At 45.6% G+C, this 14,132-nt stretch overlaps 1 protein-coding gene across 1 annotated transcript in view; it reads right to left on the reverse strand.

Annotated features, from left to right (window-relative positions):
• The window catches only part of CYTH2 (cytohesin 2), a 194,748-nt gene that overhangs the window by 62,235 nt on the left and 118,381 nt on the right, over window positions 1–14,132 (reverse strand). The window contains exons 4-5 of the mRNA XM_069200692.1: window positions 9,796–9,914; window positions 6,170–6,250 (exon numbers count right to left, since the gene is read on the reverse strand). Coding sequence (XP_069056793.1) covers window positions 6,170–6,250; window positions 9,796–9,914 — 200 coding nt within the window. The remainder of the gene's footprint in view (window positions 1–6,169; window positions 6,251–9,795; window positions 9,915–14,132) is intronic.

The following is a 14,132-nucleotide window of genomic DNA, read 5'->3' on the forward strand; positions in this document are numbered from 1 at the left end:
ATTTTTCCTAATCTAAACAAGCGTTGGAGAAAAGCTCAATGCAAATAAGATAAACAGCAGGTTAAATTAAACTATCTTTGGGACTGGCCTGTTATTGGCAACTTTACTACCTTGAGACCCTCACGGATGAAAGGAGAGAAGTAGAGCTCAGGCCTCTGATGTGGAGAAAACATGACACTTGCTCTATAGCATGAAGGCCTTGTGTCTTCTAAAATCCTCAAATTAGCTCAGGGTTCGGTCTTTTGAAGCAAAGGAGGGAATGATGGCGCTACTAAGAGCTGATGTTTTAAATCTTGCCTGTGTAAAAACTCCCTGCACCTTCGAGATGTGCAGAACTAGAGCGCATGTGTTGCATTCACTCTAACCACCCGCTTTCAGCAGCTGTTAGCAAGTGCAAAAAGCAACATAAAATAAAATTAACTGCATGAAGCTTATTTTTCCATGTTTTGGTCAATCAGTTAAGTGGGACACAACCACTGTCGGGATACCCAACATAATTGTTTTGCAGAATGGAGTTTCTATGGCAGCGTCTACTCTCGCAAACAAAATGAAGACATTACAGTGGATGTGATTTTGCTTTTTTCAAGTAGATCTTAGCAAATAGGAGAAGGGTGATTCTGTGCCTGCTGGTAAGAAGTCGAGAGTTCTGAGGCACACAGTTTTCAACACCCCCTCCCCCTCAATCATTTTGAGAAAGAGTATAATCAGTGAATGCGCTATAGTTCTTCTCTCCAGAATCAAACTCAAAATAGTCATTGTTTTTTGTGTGTTCACCACACAGTACCTTCCCTGCCTCAAACTTCCAGGGGGTGAAAAAAAAGGATGAAAACTTTCTTTTGTTAACTATCCATTTAAATATGAAAAGACAACCAGTTTAAGGTTTAACAAAACTGATTAACCTTGCCTAGATTATTCTCTCCCTCGAAGTCCTTGTTGTCTGCTGGTTTAAACTTTGCCGAGGTTGCAAAGTTTAAACCAGCAGACAATATATTACCAACATAGTCGAAGTTATAACACAAGCTACTTCCCTTCTCTAAAGATCATCCTGATGGATACATTAGGTAACTGGAGATTCCTCACCTTTGGATATCCCCACATGACATGCAAGCCTGGATCTGCAATTTGTTCTTGTGCACTGGGAGCGGAGGCCACTGGACACCTCTTCTGCCTTGCAGAGCCTCCAGAAGTGACTGAACAGAGCTGCATATAGGAAGCACCCCACGTGCTGACGTGTTTACCCTAAACTTGTTGATGTCGACAGACACGAATCAACCTTAAGACTGGAGATGACAGTTTGCCATATCTTACTTGGGACTTTTTAACACCATAGGAGTCCACTCTACAGAACAGGGAGGTAGCGGGGCAGTGAAATCAGTGGTTAGATAAAGTATCCATCAGAAAGATAGTTACCTCAGCACAAGGAGTTGCTCGAGGTAAGTAATTTGCTCTTTTGATGGACACTTCTAACGCAGATTCCACCTTTTGAAAACACAGCAAAACAGTACTTTGCAAAGGTGGACGGTGTGAGAAAAGGGCCCAGCAGTTGCCCAATACTGGAATACCCCATGTCAACGACTTAGTAGCAGCCTTGGCTTCGGTGGAATGAGCCTCCAGGCCCTCAGGGGGCGGGGATTGTTCCTTCCTGGACAGGACAAAGCATGTTTTCATGCACAGGACGATTCACCTGGACAGGTTTAGTTTTTACAATGCCTCCTTCTTAGCACAGGCAAAGCAGACGAAAAGCTGGGTGCCCACTACGTACTCTTTTGTGCGCACAATGTAAAAGCGGAGAGCCTCATTTTGAGCCAAGCTAGTTAAACCTCTCCTCTCCTTCGAGGCATTTTGAGGACAGGAAAAAGACAGGGAGGGTAATGCACTGACCCATGTGATAACTTTCGGCAGAAAGAAGCATGTACCCACAGCGCCAATGTGTCAAGGAAAAAAGTGGTGTACAGGGGTTGTCGTAACAATGCCTGCAGCTCACTGATGCAGCAGAAGCAGGTGCAATGCTGCAGAGAATTGCTGTGCTCGGCTCAAGAGGTGTGCACATGAGAAATATAAGGAAACTGTCAGTGGGAACAAATACATAACTTCTTTTTAGAAAACCCATCAGAAACGATGACTAGAATAACAAAAAAGGTCAAAAGGGCTTGGATAAAATCCTTTAAGGTGCCAACTGCAAAGCCTTGCTTGAAAAATGACAACACAAACAACAAAACATCGGACAACTTGGCCTACAGAGAATCAACTTCACGTTCTCTACAACAGACCACAAACTTGGCCTACGACAACAGATTTGGTAGACAGGAGCCTAGCCACAAAAGTAATAGCTACTACTTCAAAAGGTGAATCAAAACTGTTCACTTTTCATGCTCAATCTCCTTCCATGAAGGTGTAGGTTTTGGAGATTCATGGGTACGACCCTGCTCTGTTCTAAGACCAGTGGTCTTCCCAAAGAGATCAAATGATTGGCGGGCAAATGCTCAGGCTCAACGTATCAGGGTCCCAAAGTCCCCTTGCCAAATCTGGGGGAGTTAAGATGATCTCAGCCCTGTTCTTCCTGCTCATCTTCAATACTCCGGGCAAGAGTGATAGCAGAAGAAGGTGTACAGGAGACCTGTGCCCCACAGCAGAGGGACTAGGCCTCCCAGAGAGTCATCTAGTGGAAACTTCAGTGCACAGCAATCATGGCACTGCATTTTTGGCATTGACAAATGGATCAAACCAGGATGCACCCCACAGGGCAAAGATGTCTTGAGTCACCTTCAGATGAAGACTACCTAATGTACGCTGAACTTGCCCAACCTGGCATTTATTGAGCCCACCGAATTACTGTCTAGTAGTGAGGTACCATGTAGGTCCAGCCACTTCCAAAGGCGCGTTGTCTCCCGCCCCAGGGTACACAATAATCAGAATTTTACAGTACCACCTGCCCCTGTCAAGACCTGAAGGGCTTTCCTTTGACAGATGAGAGGAAGGTCTTCACAGTCATTTGAGTGGCGCAGAGCTCCACAAGATTCATGTGTAGCTTCTGCTCTCCACATCTCTTGGATGTCTGCCCCAAGTCACAGGAAGGTGCATCAGTCACTACTGTGAGCTCTGGCAAAGGCATGAAGAGCAGTCTGCTGCACAGCAGGTTGACATCCACCTGCCACGCCACCTCTAAAGGTCCAGGACTGTCCCCTTCGATATGCACACTGGTAAAAAAAAAAGTCAACTCTGGTGTTGAGTCTATTGGAAACGGAGGTTCCACTGCAAGGCCTGCATATGCCAATAGGTACGTGGGACCAACAGTATGTAAGGATCCAAGAAGCAACAGAACTGTCTGCACTGGAACTCAGGATTGAACCCAAAACATTATAACTTGAACGTCTGAGATTAGATGTAGGGGTGAGGAAGACTTGAAACCACAGTGTCCAGGACAGCCCCAATGAAAGGAATCCTCTGTACAGGTATCAAGTGGGACTTGACTCGTTGATGGAAAACCCCAGATATGTAAAAAGGGTGACTATCTCTTAGAAGTGGTCTTCAACTGACTGAGGCAGACCCATTTTCTGCAATTACTCATTGAGGGATGGGAATACAAATATTTCAAACATGGGAAGATGGGCAGCGACCACTCATAACTCACAAACACCCAAGGGTCAGAGGTGAGGCCGAAGGGTAGAACGACAAATTGGAAATGTTCTGACCCCACCATGAACTAAAGGTAGCACCTGCAGGACTACAGAATATACACATGAAAGTATGTGTCTTGCAAGCCCAAGGGCACTATCCAGTCTTCTGCATCAAGCTCAAGAGGACCTAAACAAAATTCTGCATCTAAAATGTGTCCTTCCATAAGAAAGCATTAAGGAAAAGATTTAAAACTGTCCCGAGTCCTCCATCCTTTCTGAGGACGAAGTAGCAAAGTAACAGCCCTTGCTATTCTCTGAAGCCACCCTATGGCTCATCTGGCTAAAAGTGATTGACCCCCATGCACAAGAAGAGTCATAATCTGTAGAAGTGTTAGCAGGTACAGCTGGCATATAGGGGAGGAGGGGAATTAGTAAGGTGTAACCATTCTGAACAATCTGCAATATCCAGTAATACGATGTAATGGTGTGTCAGTCAGATAGAAAAAAAATATCCTGCCCCCTACTCGCTGAGTATGACCATTGTGGAGAAATCAAAGTGGCTTAGCTGTAGCAAGTGAGGGCCAAGTGTAATGTTGTTGCTCTTGGGCATGTGCATGACATGACCTCTGCCACCATCACACCCCTTTGGGCAATGAGCAGCGTTCCAGATCCATGTCAAATTCTTCATGAAGAAAGTAACTGATATTAGCATGCAGAGGCAGCGCCTACATGTGCCTCTGCTCTGACATTTCCAGAGGAGGTGCTGGACCATTGTGCAGTCCGATAGCACCATCTGCCAGTGCACAGAACTGCTATGAACAATTTCAGATCCAGTCTGGTCCCTTGGGGGATACACAAGAAGCGAGGAATCTTGCAGTTAGTGTTCATCAGAAACCAGCTCTTTTGCCGTTGCCAATCCTGGGGGGGAAAATAGCAAAAAAGGATTGTTTTCGGTTGAGAACGTCTATAGGAGGTAAGGAATAGAATGTGACGGACAATGTGATGGTTAAGAGTACCTTTCAGTTGTAAAATAGATTCTCATGCGTTTCACTGAAAGTATCTCCTAGAAAGTGTAACATTACGCCAAACAGCCAACAGCATGAGAGGATACAAAAAAAAATTAAAAACCCATATGGGCGGAGACAAAGCCCAACAAAAAATATATTTTAAAAGAATATAACAATAGTATTGTAGGCAATTTAAGTCAGACACATGAAATGAGGCAGTAACAAAATGAAGTGGAGGTGGGCAATTCTAGTTCTGTCAAGGCAGTGGTACTAGTGGGGACAGCAGTTGTGGAGTCAACGGTTTGACGGGGGAGCCATTCCCACAGAAACGCACTAAAGGAAGGCCAGTAAGGGAAGGCTAGAAGCAATGGAAAAGTTAGCAAGGCTAAAGAGTACAGAGATAAATACCAGAGGGAAAGGAAAGGGGAGGGGCGGGGCAGTGAGGCTGGGGCCTATGTGGGAAGAGAGAGCTGGCATCAGAAGTGAAGACGGTTGAATGGCTGACATGGAGGAAAAGGGATCAGTTACTCAAAGGGACCACCATCACCGCCCTTGCTATTTAAAATAAAAAAAGGACTTGCAATCCCTCAAGAAAAGACTTAGGGTACCAGAATTGCAACAAGCAGTCCAAAGCAGGTCAAAGTACGTTGAATACTGGGGACAGTGGTAGATACAGGAGGCTTAGAGCCAAGTACATGGACCAGGGCCCATGCCAATGAAATGAAAAAATGGGAGGAAATTGGGTGTTAAATTCAGGGACGGTGGGGAGGGAAGAGGGAGCGAGGAAGAGCCACGAATGACAGGAGGAAGGTGAGATCATTAAGGAAAAGGTAACTGGCGGCTGCTTAACTGAGTTAATTAACGGGGATGAGGGAGGCAGCATTATCAGGGGGAAAAAAAGAAATCACACTGGGTAAAAAAATAAAAAAAATAGGTGAAAGGAGCCAATGAAAAAGTGTAATTTAACGAGTCCTGTCGTACCAATGGGATTTTTTTACTTCAACGGCCAGGATTTCATACTCTCCAGTTACACAGCTTTCTAATACAAGTAATGCACTGACTGACCATGGATAACTTTACGAACAGTACCTTCAGTCACTGGAGGATATAAAACAAAGGTTTAGCAGTGAAGAACGAGGTTTGTCTGATCTCACGAGATCAAAGAAAAACTTTGATTTAATGACATTCATTTTACTCAATCAGATCAATTAGCACATCAGGGACGTTTCCACAGCGTAAAGTTTAAAGGCGTATGTTTAGGCGCGAGCTTATTCAGCATAACAGAAAATACATGAAACGCTGACGGCGTGTCGGTTTTCAGCAGGAAGTGGTGATGCAGAACATGACTCCAGCAAAACCTCACATATCTCCCTGTAGGTTTCCTGAGTGAGGATTGCGATCTCTCGTCGGTGCCGCAAAGTGCCCTTCCCCTTTAACTTCCGTCTCTGTGCTCACAGTGTCAAAGGAAGGAAGGCACCCTGAGGTTTTCCTGAAGCCACCACCCGCATTCATCCTCCACAACCCATGCCTGGACCCAGTACTCACCGCAGAGCTTGCACCAGATTCAAGTCCGTGAACTCATGGAGATCAACAAAGGCATGCAGCACTGATATGTTGAAGTCTTCCCTGCAACAAAGCACGAAGAGGAATGAGGGGACAGAAGTATATAGCTAGGCTACAAAAAGCAAACAAACATTGGCAAAGCCACTAGGTCACACCAATGCAAGAGCTAATGGCTTTGCGATTGTTTTTTTAGCAATGTTGTAAAATAGCGAGGCTACAGTTCAGCATAGCTAAACATTAGTGGCACACAGGAGAGTGCTGTGGAGTGTCAGAGTGGATTGGCAAAGAGTGGAGCAGAGTGTCAGAGTGGAATAACAGAGTGGAGTAGAGTGTTGTAGAGTGGAATGGCAAAGACTGGAGTAGAGTGTCGTGGAGTGGAATGGCAAAGAGTGGAGTAGAGTGTTGTAGAGTGGAGTGGCAGAGAGTGTTGTGTTGGAGTAGCATAGTGTGGAGCTACATAGTGTGGCATACACTGGACTGGCACAGTGGAGTGGACTGGTGTGGAGTTTTGCAGAGTACAGTCGCAGAGAGTGCAGTGGCATTGAATTCAGCAGCGTACAACGCAGAGTGATACAGTAGCGCAGAGTAGAGTGATGCTAAGTAGAGTAGTGTAAAGTGCAGAGTGGAGTGGCACAGGATGGAGTGGTGGACAGTGCAGTGTTGCAGAGTAGTGTCATAATGCAGTGGTGAAGAGGAGTAGAGTGGCAAAGAGTACACTGATGTAGAGTGCAGTGGCACAGAGTGCAGTGGAGTGGCACAGAGTGGAATAGAGTGGCACGGAGTGCAGAGGCGTAGGGTAGATTTTTTCAGAGCAGAGTTAAGTGGTGTAGAAAGGAGTGGTTCAGGGTACAGTGCAGTTGCATAGAGTGACCTAGAGTGTAAAGACGTAGAGTAAAGTGGTGTAGAGTACGTTAGTGGCATACAGTGTATTGACATGGAGTGCAAGGGCATAGAGTTGAGTGTTGCATATTAAGGTGCATTGTTGTAGAGTGTATTGGCGTAGAGTGTATTGGCAAAGAGTGCAGTGGCGTAGAGTGCAGTGTTGCAGAGTGGTGTAGAGTTGTGCAGACTACACTGGTATGGCCTCCAGTAGTGTAGAGTGCAGTGCTGCAGAGTCCTAGAGAGTAGAGTACAGAGGCATTGAGTGCCGTGGCATAGAGTGAGTGCAGTGGTGCAGTGTAGAATAGAGTGTTAAAGAGTGGAGTATTTATGGTGTGGTAGCACACTGCCATTACAGACGACAAATTTTCAATTTAAATGACCATTACATTTGCACAGACATACAATTTTACTAATAAAACTATGCAGTGCACAGATGGAAACTGCATCACGTAGCATAATGATTTTTTTTTATCACATTAAAGTTTTTGTTTCCAACACTTCAGAAATAAGAAAAAATGTGCTTGTGTTCCCAATTCTGATACACTCTGAAATACTTACAAAGTTTATTTAAATGCCGTGGTGTGCTTAAAAAAAAAAAAAAAAAAACTATTTTCTACCCCAGTATCCAGCAAGATTGTCACAAATCCCCTCACTTTCAAGGCAAAGAAAGAAAAGTAAACAAGGGCCACGGAGGACAGAGCCTGACTTTTGACCATGGTCTCTTAATGCACAGAAAATGTGACGAGGTAAGAACAAGATTTACAGGCCTGTTTACAGAAAGAGAGCACTTGAAGGATACCGTAAATAAGGTTTTGGCAAGGACGGTATGAACTCAAGCAAGACAGCCGAAAACAAATAAAGCCATCAAGTGGAAAGCAAGAAAATGTGAGTTACATACCACAAAGCCAATGGCAAGCAAGAGGCAGAATGCATTCCTAGGTTAGCTTTCTGAATGTCCTCAAGCTGTCTTCAGCAAACCAGACAGCTGTGCTGTCTGGTAAGCTGCAACCTAAAAAAGGACACTGGGAACAAGTGCGAATTCACACACATTTAGGCGACAATGTTTTGTAAAATAAAAGCCCAATGTTCTTGATGACATGGGGTCACCTTATACACGAGACTGGTTTGTTTTTAATCTAGTTATGTGCACTGAATAAACAGTGCAAAAGGAATATGTCCCTTGTTAACAATTGGCCCAAGCGACATTTTATTATTCTAGTTATGCCAAACATCAGTTTGTCACATCCTTTACTGTGCTGAAGACTGTGTGGTCTACGACATCGCTGAGCAGGTTAAAAAGGTCGCTAGACGGATCTGGTGATCGTTTTTGCTGTAAATGTATGTGTCACAAAATAATCAACTACTTCCTTGCCAGCTTTAAAGCACGTGTTCTTCCCAAGCGTTTCGCCAGGTTTTCAAAGGAACTCATTCCAGGCACACATCAGTCCGCCCTGCAGATTCTGTCTGCAACTGTGGTTTGTTATTTTCACTTGAAAGCAGGCACACCACATACCAAGGAGGGACACATTCTATGGAAAGAAAAACACAGATGGAATGTAGCTGGCATAGTCACTAACTTCGCCCAACATAGTTGTTGACAGAAACTATGCAGAAAAGTAAAGAAACAACGTTTTTCATGTTTGTTGGGCCTAAATAAAACCACACACATTCCTGGATGACACCTCCCCCTCCCCCCCCCCTCTCTCTCTCTCTCACACACACACACACGCACGCTGCTTTGGGGAGAAATGCGGTCAAGTTGAACATTTCCTTTTCGCTTGTTAAGTCCTTTCAGCGAAAAAAATTATAATGGGGAACTAAGAGCGAGAGTAGACTTACTGCATCGTGACACAAACACCATCACTTTCTGAAAGGTTCATACGCGGAGGGTTGGACTCACCCAGCAGTGCAGACATTATAGCCAATTTAGACAAACCATCGAACTCAGTGGATGGCCCGCCGAAGGTCTCTAGACGAAAAAGCTTCGCACACAGACAAAAAGTGAAAAGCGCTGGAAGGGCAGGGACGGGCGGTGTAAGGAAGTGCAAAAATAAATACAGTAGAAATACTGCAAGAACAGAAAATAAACCTAATTAATTAATGGAGTCCAAGGGAGTTAACGAGAAGGAGGTAGAGATGACAGGCGGAGGTCAACGGGAAGATACCTAGAGAGGGAAACGGGTGCAGTATAAAACAGAAGACCACACAAACTAGACAGACTTAGCGGCAGCGCGAGCGCGAGGAAAAAGCTGAGGCAGACATGCAGAGGAGGAGGAGCAAGAGACTGCCAGAGACTGCCAGAGACGGGCAGCTCTGTGTGATACAGAGGTATGGCGGTCAAGCAGAGACGGCTAGGAAAGGCACACCGTCGCGACTGACTTGTGGGGGTAGGGCAAGAGGGAGCTACAGGACCACGGTGTTGAGGAAGACAGCTACGGCAGGAGAGTCCTTGGACACTCATGGGACTCCGTAGGGCAGAGAAAAAGACAGCCAGGTAAGGGCAGGGCTGCACGTGTCACCAGAAATAGAACACAGCCGGACTAGGCCCTGAAAGACCAAGTCTATCTTCAAGACAGCAACGTGGAGCTGGGATTTCAGTGAAGCATGGGGGATTAATGATATCATTTTATGCTAGCAGTAGGATTCACCACCGGTGGAAAGTTTCCACGCTGCACCTCCACCCTCCCCATCAAGCGCAACACCTTCTCCAATGCCGTGCCTCTTACCGCTCGCCCAGGTAGTCCCCAATGGCTGTCTTGTTTAATCCTTCCCCTTTGTACAGGAACCTGGCGATTTCCTCAGGCGTGTTCTTCAGAAGATCATTTTCCTGCAGGAACAGGATTCCCTGCGGAGAGAAGTTTGAGTCAGAGCATGAGGAAAGGGAACACATGTTCCACATAACGGGCCACACCAAGAGCGTCTGGGAAGGGATTACTCAGTCCAGATCTCTGCTTGTAAAAGGAATCTAAAATCCAAAGCATTCTGACAATATCTGAAGGCAATGCAGCGGTGGGTGGGCCACCTGCTCTTGAAATGAATCAGATCACCAGTTGGTGTTTTCCACAAATGCGGTACAAGCACTAGTAGGATAGCACAAGCTACTTACAAGCTGCAATGTCTTGGAGTAAAATACTTCAGATATCCAGCAAATTCAGCCCCTGGCCTAGATTCAGTGACTGGCGACAAGTACCTCACAGTCTCTAAGAATTGCCTTCATTCTTCGCTTGCAAACTAGCAAGCAGACTAAGGCCACAAACTCCCACTGCAGATTTTTGACACCAATATATTCTTAAATTTTCATCCATTCGCTATGATTGCGCATTGCCTGATGAGTCTGCCTTCACCATATGCTTTTCTGATTTTGTGTGCCACATGTTCTAATAAATGCAAACACAAGAAAGTACTAGTGATATCATGCACTGCATAAGCTTGTAGCACATATTACTAGCTTAGGTGACAGCTGCACACCAAGCAAAGCCTATGTAATAGTGTATATATGTCCGTCTACGGGCTACCTTATAAAGAGCGCCACATCAAACCGCAACATGCCAGAAGACAGCCTCCCTGGTTCATGGTTTAACATCTTGTGTAGGACTGAGCAGAAGCAACACTGTGAAACTTATCATATGTTAAGCTCATTACTTTTCAGTAACTCCTTCACATTCAGACAAATAAATAATGCAAGACTTCCTAGATGGCTTTAGGGCAAGCAGTCATCAGTATAAGTCATACCCGAGTTACTGCAGACTTCACGGTCACACAACCAGTTCCTAATTTTCTGTTATGGACCTCACATCCAGGTCAGGGCTTCTCGAAGCCTAGCCAGCAGTAAACCAATGCCACAAGCTTCAAGACTTGTAATCATTTTTCAAATTAGAAGAACATAACCAGGTAATTCAACTAATGAGGAGGATGTCAATTTCATAATCACTATTTTGGACAATGCAGGAGCAACTTATATCCTAAAATCCAGAAGCTCCAGGCAGTACCAGGCTAGATACATAAAATCAGGAGCGGTGCTGTGGTTTTCAAACATCTAATCTGCATATGGCCCCTTAATGCTTATCTGATTTTCTGTCATTTCTTGCATGTTTTCCGTTTATCCTGCCCTGATCCAGAATTTCGTGCCCATCCACCTGCTACATAGATTTACATCTCAAGTTTAGGGCTGACAAATATCCACTGGCTATTCCAGACACTCAGAGGCAGGTAAAGAAAGATTTTGGTTAGTTTAAAGGATTTTGCCCAGGAATTGAAAGCACCCTCAGGCCATCTTGAAGGATGTGATTATTCACTATAGGCTAAGGTTTTCTCGCTTCTTTACTTTTGTATGGAAAGGTCCGAAATAAACCTTCGGGCTTTTGGGCTAAATGCAAAACTTTATATGGGTATTAATAATGAAGTAATTGTCTAATTCCAGGCCTAGCGTTAGCCCAGACCTTCAGAGTTTTTTCAATATATGTATAATACACATTTACAAGGGATTTCAGTCAGTCCATTCATCCACTGGTCTGTTGTGGTGTCATACACTTTTTTTCTTCCATCCTCTACAGCATACAGCATTGTAGGAGGCTGGCCTGGCTTGTAGTGGGTACAAGGGGTATTTACACTCTGTACCAGGTCCACTTATCCTTTATTAGTGTAGAAGAGGTGTTTCTAGCAGCTTAGGCTGAGAGAAGGTAGCTATTGCAGAGCAGCTTAGGCTGAACTAGGAGACATGCAAAGCTCCTACTATACCACTGGTGTCATATGCACAATATCATAAGAAAACACAATACACAGATATACTAAAAATAAAGGCACTTTATTTTTATGACAATATGCCAAAGTATCTCAGTGAGTACCCTCAGTATGAGGATGCCAAATATACACAAGATATATGTACACAATACCAAAAATATGCAGTAATAGCAAAAGGCAGTAATGCAAGCAATATAAAGTTACAGTAGATTGCAATAGGAGCACATAGGTATAGGGGCAACACAAACCATATACTCCAAAAGTGGAATGCGAACCACGAATGGACCCCAAACCTATGTGAGCTTGTAGAGGGTCACTGGGACTGTAAGAAAACAGTGAGGGTTAGAAAAGTAGCCCACCCCAAGACCCTGAAAAGTAGGTGTAAAGTGCACCTATAACCCCCAGAGAGCACAGAAGTCATGATAGGGGGTTTCTGCAAGGAAGACCAACACCAGCAAAGCAACAACAGTGGATTTCCGGACCTGAGTACCTGTGAAACAAGGGGACCAAGTCCAAGAGTCGCGACAATGTCGAGAGTGGGCAGATGCCCAGGAAATGCCAGCTGAGGGTGCAAAGAAGCTGCCACCGGATGGTAGAAGCTGTGGATTCTGCAAGAACGAAGAGGGCTAGAAACTTCCCCTTTGGAGGATGAATGTCCCACGTTGTGAAGAAGCTTGCAGAGGTGTTCCCACACAGAAAGACCGCAAACAAGCCTTGCTAGCTGCAAGGGTCGCGGTTAGGGTTTTTGGATGCTGCTGTGGCCCAGGAGGGACCAGGATGTTGCCAATTGCGTGAGGAGACAGAGAGGGTGCCCAGCAAGACAAGTAGCCCACTCAGAAGCAAGCAGCACCCACAGAAGTGCCGGAACAGGCACTACGAAGAAGAGTGAACCAGAGCTCACCCGAAGTCACAAAGGAAGGTCCCACGACAACGGAGGACAACTCAGAAGGTTGTGCACTGCAGGTTAGAGTGTCGGGGACCCAGGCTTGGCTGTGCATGAAGGAAATCCTGGAAGAGTGCACAGGAGCCGGAGCAGCTGCAAATCACGCGGTACCCAGCAATGCAGTCTAGCGTGGGGAGGCAAGGACTTACCTCCACCAAACTTGGAGTGAAGAGTCACTAAACTGTGGGTCTCACTTGGACAAAGTTGCTGAGTTCCAGGGACCGGCGTAGACTGGCTTATGCAGAGATGGGCACCATCTGTGCCCATCAAAGCATTTCCAGAGGCTGGGGGAGGCTACTCCTCCCCAGCCCTGACACCTTTTTCCAAAGGGAGAGGGTGTAACACCCTCTCTCTGAGGAAGTCCTTTGTTCTGCCTTCCTGGGCCAAGCCTGGCTGGACCCCAGGAGGGCAGAAACCTGTCTGAGGGGTTGGCAGCAGCAGCTGCAGTGAAACCCCGGGAAAGGCAGTTTGGCAATACCCGGGTCTGCGCTAGAGACTCGGGGGATCATGGAATTGTCTACCCAATGCCAGAATGGCATTGGGGTGACAATTCCATGATCTTAGACATGTTACATCTTAGACATGTTACATGGCCATGTTCGGAGTTACCATTGTGACGCTATACATAGGTAGTGGCCTATGTATAGTGCACGCATGAAATGGTGTCCCCGCACTCACAAAGTCCGGGGAATTTACCCTGAACGATGTGGGGGCACCTTGGCTAGTGCCAGGGTGCCCACACACTAAGTAACTTAGCACCCAACCTCCACCAGGTGAAGGTTAGACATATAGGTGACTTATAAGTTACTTAAGTGCAGTGGTAAATGGCTGTGAAATAACGTGGACGTTATTTCACTCAGGCTGCAGTGGCAGGCCTGTGTAAGAATTGTCAGAGCTCCCTATGGGTGGCAAAAGAAATGCTGCAGCCCCTAGGGATCTCCTGGAACCCCAATACCCTGGGTACCTCAGTACCATATACTAGGGAATTATAAAGGTGTTCCAGTATGCCAATGTGAATTGGTGAAATTGGTCACTAGCCTGTTAGTGACAATTTAGAAAGCAGAGAGAGCATAACCACTGAGGTTCTGGATAGCAGAGCCTCAGTGAGACAGTTAGTCACCACACAGGGAACACATACAGGGCACACTTATGAGCACTGGGGCCCTGGCTGGCAGGGTCCCAGTGACACATACACTAAAACAACATATATATACACAGTGAAATATGGGGGTAACATGCCAGGCAAGATGGTACTTTCCTACAAGCATGGGGGTAACAAGTCTGCCCACTTGAGCCATTAGCTAGCTTCACTGTGATTGACTGCATTCTGCCCTCTCACAAGGAGCACTTACAATGTAGTTCCCTTAACCCCTTGATTGC

This window comes from Pleurodeles waltl, chromosome 7 (assembly GCF_031143425.1).
Source record: "Pleurodeles waltl isolate 20211129_DDA chromosome 7, aPleWal1.hap1.20221129, whole genome shotgun sequence".
Taxonomy (NCBI): Eukaryota; Metazoa; Chordata; class Amphibia; order Caudata; family Salamandridae; genus Pleurodeles; species Pleurodeles waltl.